The sequence below is a fragment of the Dendrobium catenatum genome, unplaced genomic scaffold (genome assembly GCF_001605985.2).
Source record: "Dendrobium catenatum unplaced genomic scaffold, ASM160598v2 fragScaff_scaffold_716, whole genome shotgun sequence".
Lineage (NCBI taxonomy): Eukaryota > Viridiplantae > Streptophyta > Magnoliopsida > Asparagales > Orchidaceae > Dendrobium > Dendrobium catenatum.
The window spans coordinates 4,959,570-4,981,041 of NW_021319178.1; the positions used below are offsets into that span (position 1 = coordinate 4,959,570).

General features: G+C 39.0%; 1 protein-coding gene across 2 annotated transcripts in view; it reads right to left on the reverse strand.

Moving 5' to 3' along the window:
- Positions 1–986: 986 nt before the first annotated feature.
- The window catches only part of LOC110099493, a 28,248-nt gene continuing 7,762 nt past the window's right edge, over positions 987–21,472 (reverse strand). For both annotated transcript variants that reach the window (XM_028696032.1, XM_020826669.2), the window contains exons 6-8: positions 21,355–21,400; positions 10,854–10,929; positions 987–1,214 (exon numbers count right to left, since the gene is read on the reverse strand). In XM_028696032.1, coding sequence (XP_028551865.1) covers positions 1,009–1,214; positions 10,854–10,929; positions 21,355–21,400 — 328 coding nt within the window. In that variant the 3' untranslated portion in view covers positions 987–1,008. The remainder of the gene's footprint in view (positions 1,215–10,853; positions 10,930–21,354; positions 21,401–21,472) is intronic.

A 21,472-nucleotide genomic window follows, 5' to 3' on the forward strand; every position in this document is an offset into this window, starting at 1 on the left:
TTCTACGGATTGAATACAAAGAAGAGAAACCTTCTTCTGACGTGCATATGCAGAATTGTTTCTCCCTGGTTTTCCCTCCTCTTCTTCATCACGATCCCTGCCTTCTGATGATGAATCCTGTAAAAAACGATGTTGCTTCTATATTGGCTGGAATTGACGATTGTCGGCATTGCCAAATGAAGGAAGAGCTACATGTATAAAAGATCTGAGATTGAAAGATATCTTTATACTCGTGTAGTTGTAATGGAATTTAATACTGACATCCGATAAATTCATCATTTTTTTAAAATGATTTCTGATTTTAGAAGAAATGATTTCTAAATATGGTGTTTATACAGTTTATAGATGAAATGAATTTTCAACATCATCAACTTAGATAATAAAAAACAAATAAATTCATCATTTTAAAATAAGTGGCCTCAATTGCAATTTATTTAGCCAAATTGAATTCAGCTTAAATAGCATAATCTAAACAAATAGTGTAGCATTCATTTATGCAAATCCCAATCTTGCAAGAGCATCTTCGCCAGTACCAATCAATTAAAACTTTAATCTTTTAAGAACAAATTATTTCATAAACATGAAAACTGATCTCTTGTGAGTAACAGCTAACATGGTAAAGACATTGGAAAATGTTGTCCCTAAGATTTTGAGATTTAGGCTTCGTTTAGGACGGCCTTTTTACAACTTCTTGAAACAGTTTTTTAGTTCAAAATTATTTTTTTTTACTAAAAAACTATTTTAAAAAACAGTTAAAAAGCCGTCCCAAACGAAGTCATAATCATGCCTGTATCAAATTTGAGATTCTCTACACAAATTTTCAATTTTTAAAAAAATCTCAATAAAAAATTAGATTATGAGCATGCAAGTGAAACTACTTCCTCCATGGACCATCAAACTCTTCAAGCAGTTAAAAGCCCTATTATTTATATGAAATACAAAGTTAGCTGAAACTTCAAATTTTGAGCAGAGAATGGCTTAAGAACCTGAAATGCTGGGAGATGCTCTTCATTCATCTAACAGGCGTTCCACCTCAGCAAATCCCTCAACATCAGCCAGCGCCAATTCACGGCAATTACTAATACCAGTCTGCTTGTAAAATGATTCCTTCTGGGAATCCCATTCTTCCACCAGGTTCTCTACCATTTCACTTGCCAGCCTCCTGTTTTCTGCTATGTGTTTTAGGTCCTCCATGCCCACAGAATTGCTAGCTTCTGTTGATAACAGGTGACCAGGAATAATAGAAAGTTGCAGAGTAATAGCATAACGTAAAATTAGTATGAGGGCTATAAACATAAAATATACAACTGTGTATGTGCCAAGATAGGTCATCAAACATTAGAGATTTCTTAAATCAAAGGTTACGAAAGTTATATGATTAAGAAGCTATCAACGAAATAGCATAATTATACAAGCCCAATATCACCATAATGCTTCGTACATGAAGCATCTTTAAGAGCATAAGGGTGCGGGTGCATTTGGGAAAAATTTTTCACGCCTTTAATTTACCGACTAGTATCACACTTCTATTTCACCCTATTTTTCTGGTTGCTTTTTAGAAACTTCTAAGCTTAGAATGAATTTTCCTAAATTAGATTTGTAGGGTAAGATAACTATAAGAAAGTTGTTTCATTACTTATTTTGAGGGAAAAGCCCTATTACAAAAAATTGCAGCCTTCCCAAACTATTAAGGTGCAAAAAGCAGCATGATCATTAGCTGTCATCGTCTATCTACTATTCGAAGTTTACAAATTTTTAGTGAAAGGTAAATTGGACTTCTATGCCTTATTTCTAGTTGAATGACAAAAAGACCATGCTATCACAATTCATCCTTTATTAGGCCTCACTTGGTTGCTTGAAATTGAAATAATGTTTTTGAAAAGAATGAAGTTTACTAACTCTATTATCTGGTAGGTTGTAAATAAAAATCAATAACAATAGTTTCACAAAAACTTTTTGGGGTCTCCTAAAAATATAAGGATTTCAATTTCATACCAAAGAAAAGAGGGAAAAAAAACTGATGGCTGAGGTGAGAATGTTAACATGAGCAACGCTAAAAGATTTTTGGATACAAAAACTAATGGCTGAGGTGAGAAATCCAAGCTTAAAAAATATGAAGATGTATTCAAAGAGAGAGCTAGGAGTTGCAATTTATATGAAAATTTAAGACAAGGCTACTATGCTAACAATGATGGTACAATGATGGAACAGTCTCCGTATCCGTATCGGTGCAACGTACCAGGTACACTTTCATGCAAAATTCAACTTTTACCACTATCAACTTTGTTCATCAAAGGCACAGTCTACTAGATCAAAATCATAGCATGTGATTGGAAAAAAATGTACTCTCTCCAAATAAAATTGTACTACACCAATCTCTCTCTTTGGAAAAAAAATTTATTAAGAGGAAATAAAAACATGTGAAGGATTATATTAGGATTCAAACTAACCTAAGGAAGCTCTAATGTTAGAATCCTAAACAAGACACATATGAGCCATCTGGTTCATTATTTTCTTGATGACTTTAAGTTACATTTTCTTACTAATAATGTAAAATGTTTGGTTTTATAGAAAATCAATCTTCACCAAATCCGGCTCCATCAACATTCCATCAAGCCCAACAGTCCACCTTCCTTATTCACTTCAATGCCACCTCAATGATCAGAGAGATTATTAGTATTATCTTATCAATATGCGGACTATTATAATAATTATTCTGACACCTCATCAATGTGTGGACTACTATAATTATTTTGCAATCAATATTCCATGATTTTGCTTGATTCCTATTAAAAGCTTTTCTAAAATTATATGAATACAAAATAAATGTTAGAATGAAATACTCAATCAATTCTTCCCCTTGTTAAGTATTATTCAAGTGGGCCCCATTGGGATTCACTCTTCTATCTATAAATAAAGGCTCACTAGAATTCATTTTCATTCCAGCTAAATTCATTGAGTGTGTTCTTTGAGTATTCAGGAGAGTCCTAGTAGCAAAGGGAAATTTATGTTGCCGAGCCATTGAATTCATAACAAATTCAAGTCTTGTCTTTGTTCATCACGATGTACCTCGCATTTCAAGCATTCATATTGTTCACATTGTAAGTTTTGTTGATCTATAACTGTTGACCAGTCCACATGGAGGAATCACGCGAGCCCACGATCCCACGATAACTGCTCCCCACGATTGTACAACCGCCCCACTCACGACATAAAAAGAACGCTCCTCTCATTCGGCTCTCACACGCACAAAATCGCAGGCATATAGAGAAGAGAAGGAGGTAGTTTTGAAAGCTGACAGAGAGGAGATTGAAGACCTTACCTGAGCCCTTGTTCATCCTTTCGCACGGCCGGACGACTCCTGCCTCCACCTGCTTCAACGGAACAAGGCCGACCTTCAGTGATTGTGCCCTAGCCGACCAACTACGCCATCTCCAAAGGTCGAACCCGCGGAGATTGACCTCCTGTCAACCTACCTCCGGCCGACCTGCCTCCGCCAACGATCTACACGCCAACGCCGACCCGAGCCCCTCCATGCGTGCCTCCGATCCTTGTCTGAGCCGCCCGATCAGGTTTTTCCTGATCCCCTCCCTCTCTCTGTTATATATTGTATATATATAATATATATTAGGGAGATTTACATACATACCACTATATTATTGTTATTTTACATATCTAACATCTCAAATATTAATATTACAGTAATACCACCCAAATCCTAAATTTACCCCAAATCTGCCACTCCGTCTCCTGCACAGCTCACGACGTCAACGGCACCGTCTACAGCTCCGGCCGTCGCCTCTATGGTTGGATTATAGCTTTGAACTTTGCAACAAAACAACAAAGACTGCAAATATAATCATAAGCAAGAAGGAATGTGCGAAAGAGTAATTTTTTTATTTTAAAAAATGCTTCATTTTCTGCCATGGTTTGCTCGAGGTAAACTTAGGAGATTCATTCCACTCCTTCATGCACTCGAGCAGTGGTTCGATCATCCTCCACTTGCAAATCGCGTCAAAAAGCTTATCAAATTATTCCCCCGGTGAAACAGTCTTCTCACCACTTAGAAAATCAGTACCAACGTCCCTCACAAACCTGTAAAGAGGATAAGACCTACAGTCCTTGATCCTATTCTCAATCGTCAACGAGTCATTCTTAAATGCAGTTCTTGCTACTTCCACCTCCTTTGGCGAGGATGTTGGTTTCAAAGAGGATGATAGAGGCGAGGCCGGAGCCGATGGTGGCGCCGTTGACGTCGTGAGCTGTGCGGGAGAGGGAGTGGTAGATTTGAGGTAAACTTAAGATTTGAGTGGTATAATTGTAATATTAATATTTGAGGTGTGAGATATGTAAAGTAATAATAATATTGTGGTATGTATGTAAAAACCCCTATATATTATATATTATGTTATAAGTATATAATATATATAATATTATGATATATATATTATATATTATCACTGTTTTGAAAACCGGACCGGTCGTTGTCCGGTCCGGTTTTCACAACCTTGTATATTATAATATTATAACATATATTATGTTATATTATAATAAATATTTTATATTATAATATATATATTATTTAAAAAAAAGCAAGGATTTAAAACGGGTACGAAAGCAAATTGAAGACTTAAAGGAAGTCCCGGGGTTGATACGGTCCCCTGAAGCCCTTGGCCGCCGAGTTAATCTAGCCGATGGAGCGCAGACACTACTTTTCCAATCTCCTCGCCATTGATTCGCTCCGGCCGAGTCGAGCCAAAGGGCAAGTGCCCTCCCCAACCTCCCCTCACGAGGAGGGGGCACCGAAAAGCTACCGAATTTTCGAGGGGACCAAAAATATTTTTAAAATTAAATTAAATTGCTTAAATCAGCAGGTTGAGCACATTAGAAGACTTGAAGACCTTTTATGGGATCGATTCGCACTCCCAAATTTCCTCGCCGTCGATTTGATCCGGCCAAGTTGAGCACTCCATTACCTCCCGGCGCAGGGAAGCGGACGCCGGAAGGCTGCCGAAATTTACTCAAAAACTCAGGACTTAGGCAAATTTTTGTGAATATTGAAAAATGCTTAAATGACCCTCATTTAATTGATTAAAAAAAGAAATTTTATGATTTTTAATCAATTTAAAAATAAGGAAAATGATCTGGACTAAATCTGAACTTGATTTGAAATTGACTTGATATGTGATATATTCAAATTGAGCTTTCATCAAGGTCTTGCACTTAAAGAAATGGCAAAGTTATTTGAGCCATTATTAAATCATAAATGATATTAATTACACAAGTAACTTTAGAAAGCTTGTAAACATTTTTAACCTTATATCGATGAGTGATAATGGGTATTATACTTCAAAAACTACATATGTTAATCAACATAGAGATACTTATGTTGATTTGAAGGTCAATAGGTGCATATCCAGCATTTTAAAAAGTTAATATTCAAATGCTAGTACAATTATTCCATTCCACACTTCTCTAAAACTTTCAATGCTATCTTAGAAAGTTCTATGTCAAAGAGAAGTTGACTTAACATTGATATGTAGATTTGCACAAGATGAAGGAAATATGAGAATTACTATTGAATCAAGTATTCAAACCAAACTTACAAGAACATCTATTACAAGTAACTTAAGTTGCGATGATAGAGAAAAAAGGGTCATATAGCTTTAGTGACAGATAACAATATTATCCATTATCACATAAGCAATCACCTATGGGCAACAAGATATCCTTGAAATATATTCGATAGTTTCCTAGCATACATTTGATAGTCTCCTACAAACACAAGATCAATATGTAATGAATGCGAGAACTCACTAGTTAACACACATAAAGAAGTTAGTAATGAATACAACTCATTTGACAGTTAATATTAACATGTAAGTAAATACACTAAATTTATATGCATGTAATGTCAATTAATATGTTAAGAATAAATGTCACCTTCAAGTGTGTATGGGACCTTTGTAATAAATATCGCACTCTACGTGAATCTTCTGCAAGGATGAAGAAGAAGATTGCAACGAGTACAACACACTGCTTCAAACAAAAGCAACAAGCCTGTAATAAATGTAAGCATCCATGAGCAACAATGGGATATTCGTCAATGCACAGTATCTTATCTGCAAGAAGTAGCAAACAATATTCGATGCCACCGGATCCGCAACATGTTTACAAGCGGACATAAGACGTTCGTAGGTCCTTAAATGAAATATCGGGCATTTTTCTAAATGAAATCACTTGATTAAATGGATCATATTTAAATATTTTAAAATGCCCCTTATGTATAAAACATGATCCCTTAAACTAAATACACCATGCATGTGCTCCGGTCAACATGTTAAAAGCATAAACACCAATGACCGAGAATGTTGCGCAGGGTCAAATGCTACAACCCGCATGTGCTCCAATCGTTACATATAAGTCTCAAATCCAACGATTCAAGAATGTTACGCGGGTCTAATATTCAAGTTGCATCCTCCTCCTCAAAAGGACTGGAGTCGACACGACTTGAATTGCAAAACGCCTCCCAAAATCCTATAAAAATATAAGTGACCTTAATGTCACCCCGATGCTGGCCGCGTTGACAGAAAATCTCAACCAGAGGGGACAAATCTCAAATCAAACAAAAGTCCAAGTTCTTAAAATGAAATATATCACCTAAAAACTTAAAACTAAAACACATCCATCTTCCGCAACTGTTTATCAAGGGTGATAAATTTGAAATTAACCTCAGCTCACAAAGAGCAAATGTGTGTCGGGTGTATCACTACGATTCATTCTCAAATAGTCTCTTGCCGATAGGGACGTGGCATATACCATCTGATCGGGTGGTTTTATCGCAAAATGGCACCATTATATTACGATCACGACCAAAGTCTGTATGTTCCCTAAAGGCTTCACCTTGAGTTATGAATCATATGGTATATCTGATAGGCACAAAGCCTTCTGTCAGCTAAGGTGGATTCAGATCTATCCCCTTAGATAAATATCAACCCAGGTCTACAAAGTATTCTTGGACGAAGCAACTCATGGCTGCAAATAAGGTACCTTATGTTAGGTTGGGTCAACTACCTCCTCTAACTAAGTAGACCAGTGATCATGACAACCGGGACGACGGAACCATGAGATCTTGATCAGGCTCGTCTTCACTCCCCCCTCCCCCCCCACCAGTTTTAAGTTTATGGTGATAAACTCCAAATTCCAAACTTCAAAATTTAAATCCAAGACTCAAACCCTAAAACTATTGCAATTTGACCTCCTTAACGACTAGTCTTAACCGAAAGTTCTCTCCTATTATTGGGAGGGATAATTAACTATAGGGGCTTGCGCCTATAGGAAACCAGAATTCAGATCATAAAGTCCTCACAAAATGAGGGCGAAATCTTTGGGTAGTGTCTTATCTAAAACCAAATCTGCCTTTTGAAAATTCCCCCGGAACCTAATCTCGTTAAAACTCTCTGTCGTCATTATCACACAAACACTTAAAAAAATAATAATAAACGGATGGCGCAGAGAGGCCGGGAAATCACACAAAATAAAATGGAATTTTTTGAGCCCACAGATTTCTGGCGACTCCGCTGGGGATTGGTTTCTCTTTCAATCTTTGGCTAGTCATCTAAATGCTAAGGTAGCAACAAAAATAATAATGATAATACTGAGCTCTATATGGTGAACAACAAGACGTGACACTTGGTCCCTCCGTCTAAAAAGTCGTTATGAATGACCTCGATAGAGGTAAAAGCAATCATCCATTATGATAGTAGAGCAAAGAAAGAGTTAAGATCTATAGGTGGCATCGGGATACGACACTTGGATGCATATCCAAAAATCCACTGCCGAAAGGTGCCAACATAAGGGACAATAAATATAGATACCAATATCTCTAGAAAAATATATTTAAAAGAATGGTGTGACATCTAGTGTGTACTCCTAGAAATCCACCATTAAAGAAATTCATCAAAAGTGGATCCCAAAGATGACCCCTATAGACAATGTTCTCGATGGTCGACATCTTGAATAATCCTCTAAGAAATCCCATCGCTTTTCAACTATATCTACTCGGACTGAGGAAGATCCTCACCCGACCTTCATTAGTGACGTTCTACCAATAAGACCAAGTATAAGAAATTAAAAAAAAAAAAACTTCTCTATGAATTCAGGGACTGCTTAGCTCGAACATAAGTTGAAATGACAGGCTTATCTCCTGATATGGCTGTTCACAAATCAGTAATCAAACCAAGTGCAGTACCTGTTAAGCAAGTTTCAAGGAGAATGAGGTTGGAGATTGCAGAAACCAAGAAGCTAATCGATGCAGGTTTCATTCAAGAAGAAAAATATACTGATTGGATAGCCAATATTGTCCCAGTAAAGAAGAAAAATGGTCAATTTCACATATGCATCGATTTTTGAGACCTTAATAAGACCTGTCCAAAAGACGACTTTTCACTTCCAATATCAGAATTGCTGGTTAACAATACGTCTAACTATGATATATTTTCATTTATGAATGGATCGTCGGGATATAATCAAATCAAAATGGCGCCTGAAGAAAGACGCATATAGATACTTATATATGAATTTTCTCCCTCATGCTAGAAAAACATGTGCATGTTGCTTATCCATCGCATCAAGAATGTCAACTATAAGTATCACCAAACATGCTAAGAAAAATGCGTACAAGTTATACACATCACGTCGAATGCATCACACTCGATATTTTGTAAATTTTAAAAATTTACAAATTTATATCTTCACGCAAGTAGTAAAAAATGATTGAGTGAGACGAATACACACATTTTTCTCTTTTTTATTCCTTTTTTTCTCTTTTTAAAGAGAGAGAGAGGTAGAGGAGAGACAGTGTGAGAGAAAAAAAAGAACATGAGAGAGGCAGAGAAAGAGAGTGAAAGAAAGAGGAAGAGATGGAGAGAAAGGTGGGAAAGTAGTGGGAATGTGTGTGTGTGAGAGAGAGAGAGAATTGAGAGAGGAAGAAGAGAGAGGAAATAGAAGAAGAATAGAGAGAGAGGAAGCAGAGGCGATGGCAATAATGTCAAAGGTGACAAAAACGGACGAGTTTCGCAAGGGTGGGAAAAGTATGGTGGCAGGAATGGACTTGATGTGGGCTCAGTAGGCAGACGTTCGACAGGTAAGGGATTTTTATTTTATTTTATTTTATTTAGATCAACATAAAATTCCAAACATCTAAAACTAAAGGCATTAGATGAGAAAATCCAATATAATTGGCATAGGAATTTTCACATCGCGCAAGAATTTTCAATCTGAAACAAATTTAAGTCAGCACTACATCTCAAGTCTTAGACTTCAACAAAAGCATCACATCCTAGAATGAATTCAAGTGGATCAAAAATATCACATATATCGAAATGGCTGCTCTTCTAAAAAACATCAATTAATATCATAATCTTCATCATAAGGATCCCTATTTAAAATGTAGGGTCCTCAAAAACAAAGTAATAAATATAATAGCAAAGAACAAATGATTTTGACCAAAAAAGGCCCAAAAGTCCAAAAGTCATAAAATGATTCATGTTAAGAAAAATGCGCACGAGTTATGCTTGCTGTGTCGAATGCATCACACTCAATATATCATAGATTTTAAAAATTTACAAATTTAAATCTTCGCACAAGTAGTTCTGACAAAAATGATAGGGTGAGGCAAATACATATATTTTTATCTTTTTTAATTCCTCTTTTTTTTCTCTTTTTAGAGAAAGAAAGATTGGTAGAGGAGAGACAATGAGAGAAAAAAAGAGAGTGAGAAAGGCAGAGAGAGAGAGAGAAAGAAAGAGGAAGAGAGGGAGAGAAAAGTGGGAAATTGAGAGAGAAAGAAAGCGAAAGAGAGAGAACTGAGAGAGAGGAAATAGAGGAAGAAGAGAGAGGAAGTAGGGGTGATGCCAATGATGTCAAAGGTGACAGACACGGACGAGTGCTCCTGGGCCTTCATCAATAACCTTTTTTTTGGTGTGTAATTTGGCTAGGGTCAAGAAGCGAGAGTGGCAAAACGAGGGATAGAGTGTGAAGCATAGAAGGGTTGCAATCGATTTGAAAAAAGATGGAGAGGTTGTGGCAAGGGTACTAAAAGTATGGTGGCGGGAATTGGCTTGATGTGGGCTCGGTAGTCAAATGTGCAACAAGTAAGAGATTTTTATTTTATTTTATTTTACTATTTAGGTCAACAAAAAATTCCAAATATCTAAACTTAAGGCATTAGATAAGAAAATCCAATATAATTGGTATAGGAATTTTCACTCTGAAACAAATTTAAAGTAGTACTACATCTCAAGTCTTAGACTTCAACAAAAGCATCACATCAAGGGATTCAAGTGGATCAAAAATAGCACATGTATCGAAAAGGCTTCCCTTCACTCTAAAAGAAGATGAATTAATATCACAATGTCATAAGGATTCCTGTTTAAAATGTAGGGTCCTCAATAACAAAGTAATAAATCTAATAGCAAAGAGCAAATGATTTTGACAAAAAAAAAAGATCATCAGTCCAAATGACATAAAATAATTCAAATAATCATGAAAATTAATGAAATGACTTCGAAGTCCCAAGAAAATAAACATAAACATAACCGATAAATAGATCAATTGAATACCAAGGTTACTTAACGCCACCACAAGGGTTCATTTAGTTAATTGACATTATTCTACGGATGGCTGAATACGAGGTCTAAAGTATAAATCCATATCTCATAATAAGCTACAATAACATAATATTTCTTAAAATGGAAGATTTAAAACTTCAAGCGTTCATCATAGCATCATTGTCAGAGAAAAAAAAAGTGTCAAAATACAAGTGAGGAGAAGGATATAGCTTAATAGGATACCTTTAATAGCTTCCTCCTTTGCTTTTGCATATTCTGTTGACATTTTCTTGAATGATTCCAGACCAAGCTCCACACCCTATCATGATGGGATATATTTTCAGTCAAGAAATAAAAGAATTTACTGCCAAAGAGAGCATTTACATAATGAGACTAATATCATCAGCATGCAATGAAGGAAACATGAATATTGGGTTTCAATGACAATGTCACTTCCTACATTCGAATTTTTTAGGACAAGGGGCTATAGAAGATGTATAAAGTTTCAATGATCCTTGGAGGAGGATGTAGACAGTTCCAAGCAGGAATTTTCAAATTATGACCATAATCTAAATCTACAAAAAGAAAATACAATAATAATCCAGTCCTGTTCACCCAAGCAATAAGTTAACTTTAATACCAACTAATTTATCAACATGTATAAAAAAAAAAATCTAATTTATCAACATGTAAAGCCTAAAGTTCAAAACATAGACCTATTGTGTCAGTTTTTTGGTACCTCTTATGGGGAAGCCTAAACGAGCTACAATCAATAGGTAAAACATGGAAAACTCAACACCTTTTCTAAAGATCCAAGGAACCCAACAAAGAAAATCATAGAGAACATACTGTAGGTCAAAATTATAGGAGACCTCTTAAGCCACTCAACTCGAGGAGAAGAACAGAAGGTAGGCACCTAGAACTCAAAAATAAAGTGCAGAAGAAAGATTCGCTCCCACATTGATTTGTCTCAAGAGTCGATCCTAGTTGCAACAGGCCAATGCCAAGTCTTGAATTTTTGTAATGCAATAATAGTTTGGAGATTTGTTATTGAGGTTGAAGTTGTAAGCTTTCACAATCAGATCTCAATTATAACACTTGTAGAAATGCTTTAGTCTACGCCTGCTTCACAAAATAATAAATTTAAACATTTTCACTTTACAATGAATAATGTGGAAGATAAAAATCATGATCATACTGAATTCCCTTTTTTATGGAGAAATAACTATCAACCAACTCCACTTATAGTAAAGAGAGATGTCCGCACAGGTTTGTAGAGCAAAACTTTCTTTGTAAAAGTAACATTGCAAGGCTAATGAATTAATTTCTTACCCTACACTATCAAACAAGCCTTCTAAACTTCCGCAAGGGTTGTAAGCCAACTATATTCTATAGCTTAACTGTATTATACTCTATTGATGATAAATATATCATAAAGATCAAAATAAATAATATTCCTATTATAATTTTCTCACTATACATTTCTATACATTTCATATCAATATAATGTTTTATATACTACAATTTTTATACTTGGATCTTTAAAAAAAACATTTTTCTAAATCATGTGCCCTTTTTTTTAAGTGGGATTTGGTATATTATCAACATACCAGTGCAAGCGATATGGGCTGCAATCTTGTGAGTAATATAAAGCTAAGAAAATTGCTCATGTGTCGGCAACTAGGAGCCTAGGATTGTATGGGTTATCAACCATTCTCCTTAATCATGTGTCCTTTTTAACAAGTGGGGTTTGGTATAATATCAACCTATGAGAGAAAGTGATATGTGTCACAACCTTGAGATGAATGCAAAGCTAAGAAAATTGAATCAACCATTCTTTGCATCCCTCTTTTGTGTCATTATGTGCATAGAAAGAGAAAAAAAGTTGATCGTCCTATTTTTTTTTCTAGGTTTTCATATGGTATCACGAGATGCAGACATCTGGATCCAAGGTAGATGTAGTTTTAGGCTAATTAGGAAGGGTCTAATTATTTAGGAAGGTTTTCTAAATTTTGTTTGTGCTTATTAGAAATATTCTATTTATGTTATTGTGTTCTAGGGCTGTTAAAGAGAGAGTTGTATAGGATTTAGTTTAAGTTATTGCTAGTTTTTATTTTCCCAGTGCTGCAGTAAGTTCCTAGCACAATCTAGGATTAACCTTATCTTGATGTTCCTATGTTTTTTTTTTCTTTTATTTGTTGTTTTTACTTCTACGACGTATCAAATTGGTATCAAACCCAAGATCCGGGTACCTATGACAGGAAGAAATGTAGAGGTGTTGGAAGGGGAGATCGAATAATTGAAATCTGATTTCAAAGAAAAATTTTCAAATTTCGAAAATCAAATTTCAACTGTCCATGAGAAAATCAATGTGAAGTTTGCCATCATGGAGGAGATGATGAGGAAGATGCTCGAGATCTAAACCAAAATGGCATCGTCAGAGGTGATGGGAGCCACCTGTCAAGGGAGTGGGGGAAAACCTACTCCGATAAGGAGAGGGGAATATTAGGAGGTGGAGATTTTTGAGAGAGAAGAGAGAATGCCCCTAGAGCCTATTCCTAGGGAGGAGAGAGTTAGAGGGTATGAGCAGAGGCATGAGTGGATTGGGTATGAGTGGAGGGGAGCTGAATTTGAAAGGAGAGGGCTCGGAGGTGTGCTGAATTTGAAAGGAGGAGAGGGGATTTTGATAAAGGATTTGAGCACGAGCATAGAAGGGATAATCAGGACACTTGGGGGGACCACTCCCTTGGGGAATGGGAGGTTATTAGGAGTGTCAATATTTGACCTGACCCGATACCCGACCCGACTCAGACTAAAAAAAATTCAGGTTCTAGTCAACCCATTTGCTATAGGGACTGGGTTCGAGTTTCATTTTTCAACCTGTTTATAAAATTGGGTAAGGTCCGAGTTGACACGAAAAATCAAAATCAACCGGGTTTACCCGGAAACGTGCATGTAGCCAGTGCGATCATGCCTCGCACTCGAACTTCGCACCCAGCACCAGCATCGCAGCACGAACCCCCACTCACGTCCAGAATATGCACCCCACAGGCTCGCACCAACACCACAGTGCAATCCCCCGCTCGCATTCCCACGAAATCTGCATCCGAACCTCACTCACGTCCGAACTTAGCACCTAAACCCACACACGCGCCTGCGCATGCTGAACTTGCTCACGCCCGTTGTGTTCTGGGTTCTTCGGTCGGGTCGGGTCAACCCAGTAATCTGACGAGCCGAGTCTAGGTTCGAATTCCTAACCTGTTTACAAAACAAGGCCGGGTTCGAGTCACAGCTCGTTTGGTCCCAGGTCAATTTTGGGTTCCCGTATCATACTTGAAATCCCATTTTAACACCCCTAGAGGTCATGGAGGAAACAAGGGGAAAGGAGATCCGAGGGCGTGGAAGCTGAAGATGCCTGTTTTAGAGAAAATGCATATTGGTGGAACTACATAGTGGAAAGGCACTTTGTCGTCAATGAGTTGACAACGGCCAAGCTGTGCTTGGAGGGGAAAGCGTTCACATGGTACTAATGGATGGATATGAGCTGGCCCACACGGACCTGGAGGGAGTTTAAGGTCTACTTGTTGGAGCGTTTCCAAACCAATAAGGGAGGGGACTTCTATGAGCAATTCTTCGCTCTGATGCAGGAGGAGACCGTGGTGGAGTACTATAAGAGGTTTGAGCACATTGCCAACTGACCGGACCGGCTTTCAAAAACTGTATTGGTGGGAAACTTTATGAAGCTCAAACCAGATATTCGGGCGGCAGTTAGAATGATGAGGCCTCGTGATTTGGGAGAGGAAATGGAGCTAGCCCAATTAGTGGAGGATCATAGGCACCTGGATAAAGGGGCAACACGTAGAAGCTCAGAATGTTCGTACAAGATGACCACCACCTTTTTGATACCCAAGGGGCTGACACAAAGTATCCTTAGAGAGACCTCAAAGGAGAAGACTGTAGGAGAGAAATTTATGGGAAACTTCAAAAAGCTCACTGCGACAGAGTTACAGGAGAAGATGGAAAAGAGGCTATGTTTCAGATGTGATGATAAGTATACACCATAGCACAGTTGTAAGAACCGAACTCTTCAGGTTCTCACATTCTGTGATGACGAGAAAATTGAGGGAGGTGGGAGTGAGGAAGTGGTGGAGGAAGAAGAGTTGTTGTTACGGAGCCAGCCAAGGAGGGGCCGGCTGGACCCGTCTGGCCTGGACCGATCCAGGTCTACACCCGGCGGAGAAAACAGCAGGGAGGGGGCGGAACTTTGGGTGGGCCCATGCTGGGCTTAATGCAAATTTTGGGGGGAAAGATTTGAATGTAAGGGTAGATTAGGTAAGTGTTAGTTCTCCTTTCATGTTAATTAGGGGGAATAGGAGGGAGAGAGGATTATCTTGAATTTTGAATGAAAGTTTGAGATCTAGGGTTTCTTACTTTGGGCTCTTGACGTTGCCAGAGATTAGAGAGTTGTTCTTCCTTTCGCATTGAAGAATAAATTGTATCTTTGTTGTTAATTCATCGTCAGAGGAGACTTCTATGAGCAATTCTTTGCTCTGACTCAGGAGGGGACCGTAGCAGACTACCGGGACAAGTTCAAGTACTTGGCTAGCAGATTGGATCACATTTCAGAGTCAGTCCTGGAAGGAAACTTCATGAAGGGGCTAAAACCGGAGATCCGAACATCAATCAGGGTGTTGGAGCCAAGGAACCTAGAGAAGGCTATGGAGCTGACGCAGTTGGTGAAAGATCAGGAGAAATCAAAAAGAGGAGCTCGATGGAACTATTCTGGAGGATCATACAAGATAACTACCATTTTCCTACCATCAAAAGGGGCAGCGTCAGGGAGTCTGAAGGAAGCACCAAAAGAGAAAACTGGAGGGAAAAATGGGGGACAATTTAAATAGTTGATAGAGAAGGAGATGCAGGACAAGAGGACGAAGGGGTTGTGCTTCAGATGTGATGAGAAATACATGTCGGGGCATAGGTGCAAGGACCGAACTCTTCAGGTTCTCCTTGTCTATGAAGACGAGGAAGACGAGGAGGGAGGTGGGAGCAGATCGGAAGAGAGGAAGAGGAGAAGCTGCACCTAGATATGGCAGAAGTCTATCTGAACTCCATAGTGTGATTCACTCTGAGTCACACTATGAAAGTGAAAGGAGAGATAGCTGACCGTGAGGTGGTGGTGTTGATTGATAGTGGGGCGACCCACAATTTCATTTCCAACCAGATCGTTGAGCTGTTAGGGATGGAGTTGGTGGATACAGGAGGTGATGGGGTGATGATGGGCGCGGGAAAGGTGGAAATGGGTAGAGGAGTTTGTAGAGCGGTGGTGCTAAAGATTCAGGGGATCCAGGAGCACTGACGTCATCCTGGGGATGAAATGGCTGCAGACATTGGGGGAGACCAAGATCAATTGGGGTACACTGAGGATGGAGTTGGTAGTGGGAGGAAGGAGGATGATTCAGGGTGATGCCGGGCTGACCAAGGTAGGGGTTTCTCTCAAATCCCTAATCAGAACCATTCAGGAGGAGGGAGGAGGCTACTTAGTGGAGTTGACCAAGGAAGGGGTCAGATTAGAGGAAGAAAGCAATGTTCCCACTACAGTTCAGCCGCTCATACACCAGTTCAGTGAGGTCTCTCAACCTCCCCAAGGGTTACCTCCACAGAGAGAGTTGGAGCATGCAATTACGTTGAAACAAGGGGAGACACCGATCAGCTTCCGCCCTTACCGTTACCCACAGATTCAGAAAGATGAGATTGAGAAGTTGATCCGGAAAATGCTGGAGGCAAGGATCATCAGACCCAGCAACAACCCTTTCTCTAGTCCAATTCTCCTGGTCAAGAAGAAGGAAGGGAGTTGGAGATTTTGTGTGGATTACAAGGCTTTGAATAAAAGCACTGTACCAGACAAGTTCCCAATTTCGGTAATTGATGAGCTACATGGAACAGTGGTGTTTTCCAAGCTGGACTTAAAATCCGAATATCACCATATCATAATGAGGGAGGCAGATGTTCCAAAGATAGCGTTCAGGACACATGAAGGGAATTCTGAATTTTTGGTAATGCCCTTTGGATTGACTAACGCTCCTGCTACGTTTCAATCCTTGATGAACAGGGTGTTCAAGCAGTACGTCAGGAAGTTTGTCCTGGTCTTCTTTGATGGCATTTTGGTATACAACAAGACTGGGGAAGAGCACTTGGAGCAATTGAGGATGGTCTTAAAAGTACTGCAGGAGTACCAACTGAGAGCCAACCTAAAGAAATGCAGTTTTGCTCAGTCCAGTGTGGAATACTTGAGACACATGATATCCCAAGGAGTGGCGACGGACCAAACCAAAATTGAAGCAATGCAGAAATAGCCACTACCTAGGAACATAAGAGAGTTGAGGGGTTTCCTATGATTGACTGGCTATTACAGGAAGTTCGTGAAGGGGAACAGTACCATTGCATGGCCTTTGACTGAGCAGCTGAAGAAAGATAACTTTTCTTGGGGAGATGCAGCAACCCAGGACTTCGAGAGGTTGAAGAAAGCCGTGACCATTATTCCTGTTCTAGCTCTTCCAGATTTCACCAGGCTTTTGTTGTAGAGACCTATGCATCAATATATGGGTTGGGAGCAGTGTTGATGCAGAACCACAGGCCTGTAGCATACTTCAGTCAAGTACTATCAACCAGGGCAAGGCTGAAGTCAGTGTACGAGAGGGAGCTGATGGTGATTGTCTTAGCCATTCAGAAGAGGCGCCCCTATCTTTTAGGCCGACACTTCATTGCCCGGATTGATCAGAGGAGTTTAAAGTACCTCTTGGAGCAAAGGATGGTAACATAGGAGCATCAGCGGTGGCTATCCAAATTCTTGGGCTACAATTTCGAGATCCATTACAGGCCTGGTTTGAAAAATAAAGCAGCAGAAGCTCTATCCAGATGTATGGGGGAGCTCAAGGAGTTAGCTTTGTCTGTACCCTTGATGGTCGACTGGGGGGGCCATCAAAGAAGAAAGCATTTAGATGAGGAATTGGGAAAGATCAAGGACTTGAGGAAGGATAAGAGTGGTCATCCTGGTTACTGCATTGAGGGGGAGAGACTATTGTATCAAGGGAGGTATGTGATGCCACGAACCTCCATACATATCCCCCACTTGTTGCAGGAGTTCCACGGCAATGCGGTTGGAGGCCATTCAGGAATTCAAAAGACATACAGGAGGCTAGCAGCGGAGCTCTATTGGAAAGGGATGCATAAAGATGTGGAGGAGCTGGTGGCGAGGTGTAAGGTGTGACAGAGAAATAAATACATGACCATGACTCCAGGAGGATTGCTACAACCATTGATACTTCAAAACAAAGTTTGGGAGGAGGTGTCAATGGACTTCATCGACGGATTACCACGATCAGAAGGATACACTGTCATCATGGTGTTGGTGGACAGGCTTAGTAAGTATGCACTTTATCCTCTTGCGACGTCCCTACACCGCAGTGTCAGTGACAGTAGCATTTATCAGGGAGGTTGTTAGACTGCACAGGGTTCCTGAATCGATAGTGACGGATCGAGACAAGGTGTTCCTTAGTCAATTTTGGAAGGAGCTATTCCGATTGCATGGCACTATCCTCAAGAGAAGCACCGCCTACCATTCACAGACAGACGGGCAGACGGTGGTAGTGAACCGAAGTTTAGAGACTTATTTGAGGTGTTTTGTGTCGGAGACCCCGCGGATGTGGGCAAAGTGGCTGCCCTGGGTTGAATATTGGTACAATACCTCGTACCATTCCGCCTCCCAAATAACCCCATTCAAAGTGTTGTATGGAAGGGACCCTCCACACCTGGTGCACGTTGGGAGAGGTACACAGTGTACACCTGTGTCGTCACTTGAGCAGTATTTGGAAGAAAGAGATAAGATGCTGGAAGAATTGAAAAAACATCTGATGAGGGCCCAACAGATCACGAAGAAGCAGGCGGATTCACACAGGAGAGACATGTAGTTTGAAGTGGGAGAGAAGGTGTTCCTGAAACTACGACCATACTGGCAGCAGACAGTGGCTAGAAGAAGGAATCAGAAACTAGCACCCAGGTACTTTGGCCCCTATGAAGTGTTGAACAGGATTGGTGCGGTGGCGTATCGATTGAAATTACCCCCATCAGCCACTATACATCCAGTGTTGCATGTGTCTAAGCTGAGAAAGGCCATAGGGGAACATACAACAAGCGAAGAACTTCCAGATACCATGACGGAGGACTTAGAGGTGGTTTTAGAACCACTAGAGCTGGCAGGAGTCTGATCAAACAAAAAGGGGAATAAAGAAGTATTGATTAAATGAAAATGCCTCCTTGATTTCAACGCTACGTGGGAACTGCTGGAAAGAATGAAAAAGCAATTTCCCTTGTTTCACCTTGAAGACAAGGTGAGTTTTTTGGAGGGGAGTAATGTTACGAAGCCGGCCCTGGAGGGGCCGGCTGGACCGGTCCAGGTCTACACCCGGCCGAGAAAACAGCAGGGAGGGGGTGGAACTTTGGGTGGGCCCATGCTAGGCTTAATGCAAATTTTGGGGGGAAAGATTTGAATGTAAGGGTAGATTAGGTAAGTGTTAATTATCCTTTCATGTTAATTAGGGGGAATAGGAGGAATAAAGGATTATCTTGAATTTTGAATGAAAATTTGAGATCTAGGGTTTCTTGCTTTGGGCTCTTGGCGTTGTCGGAGATTGGAGAGTTGTTCTTCCTCTCGGATTGAAGAACAAATTGTATCTTTGTTGTTTATTCATCGTCTAGTGGAATACAAGTTGTGCTTTGAGTTTTCCTACATTTTTCCTCTGATTTTCCACTGTTTTTGGTTGTTTTACTGCTGTGCACAGCAGTTTTCGTGTTTTGGTACTTAAATTTTGGTTAGGTTTGCTTGTGAATACAAGTATTTCCTATCAGTTGCATTTAGACATGGCAGAGGTCTCCTTGAACTCAGTGGTGGGATTCACTCCAAATCATACCATGAAAGTGAGAGGAGAGATAACAAACAGAGAGGTAGTGGTCTTGATAGATAGTGGGGAAATCCATAATTTCATCTCCAAATATGTTGTGGACCAATTAGAGGTGGAGCCGGTGGACACAAAGTCCTACGGGCTGATGATGGGCACATGGAAGGAGTAAATAGGCAGAAGAGTGTGCTAGGGATGTTTCTGACCATAAAAGGGTCCAGATGAGGGAGGACTTTCTTCCATTGGAGTTGAGAGGCACTATGTCATCCTGGAGATAAAATGACTGTAAACTTTATGAGGCACCAAGGTCAATTAGGGAGCACTGGCGATGGAAATGATGGTGAAGGGAAGAATAGTGGTTTATCAGGGGAAATGCAAGGTTATCCAAAGCCATGGTTTCTCTCAAAATTATGGTGAGGACCACACAGGAGGTGGGGGAGGATTTGTGGTGGAGTTACAGAGCTTGGAGGGGATCAAGTTGGAGGGGGGAAACATCCCTCTTTCAATATAGTCGCTTATACAACAGTTTAGTGAGGACTTTCAACCACCTCAAGGATTGCCCCCACCAAAGGAGCAAGAGCATGTCATCACCTTAAGGGAGGGGGTGTAACCGATTAGTGTCAGACCTTACCGATACCCTCATAATCCACGCATTCTAGGCATTGTGTAATTTCACCTAATTTATTAGTATTGAATTTTAATTAAGACCAGAAGATTTTTTCATGGTAAAAAGAAATAATCAACTAAAGGATATCATCGACCACTTATGGTATTCGGATTTCAGTAATATATTCTATGAATACCTTTTTTATGCTAGTAATACAACTTAATTGCATTGAGGAATTGCTTCCCTTCTAAGGGAGGGCTAACACCAGAGACTCAAAGAATCAATCAAAATTAGACCTCACATGAATATACTTGCCAAATCTAAAATTCATAATATATAGCTTGTACGATAAGTTTATCCTAAATTAGACTTGCATGTCCTTGTAGATGTGTGGGATTTGTAGTGTGACAAAGCTTGTATCGTGCAAGACTTGTAGGATGAAGAGATAGTACAGTTCGGATGCTTTGAAATTTTCAAATTCAAATTAATATTATTGATTGAGTGTTTAGGAAAACTAAAAATCAGAGATAATTTAAACTTAAATTTTAAATTGATCATATATCAGCCTTATTTACTAATCCAGGTTAAAAGGAGAAAATAATGATTGAGGCGTATAATTCACAACAATTGACTAAAATCTCACCCACTTGTGAGTACAAATTGGAGTACAAAAGGAGTAAAAAATGGAAGTGTTGTATATAAGTGTGATTATGAGGGAATTTATCTCTTGGCACTAGCACAAGACCTGGCTCATCATTAATTATGTAATTTATTTTTTTATTTCTTTTTTCTGCATAATTTATTATTAAATAGTTTACTGCTCTAGATTTTAATTTTGAAAAAAATATGTCAAAATTTATTTTTATGAAAATTAATTTCTTTATTCATTGATGTTATTTATTTCCAAACAGCTGAAATTCTCGGATATGTATAATCATTTTATTATCAAATAGACTTGAACTGACTAATGCTTGTAATTGTTTAAAGAAAGTTAAATTGTGGTATAATAAATAACTAGTGATTTGTAAATCCTCTATTTTTTCTTTGCATGAAAGCATGTTTGACATCATATAAGTAGTCCTAGGAAATCTAACCATAAATCATCCTGCATAAAAAATTAGATGATTATAAGGTAGGAGAAAAAGGCGATACTATATTTGTAATAGGAAACAATGCTTACAAGGTTCATATGAACATAGTCTTCAATCTCAGTATTAGACAGTAATCTGCAATAACAAAGAGACAGGTAATCTGAAAATGAATGTTAATCTAATCAATTCATACTGAAATAAATTGAA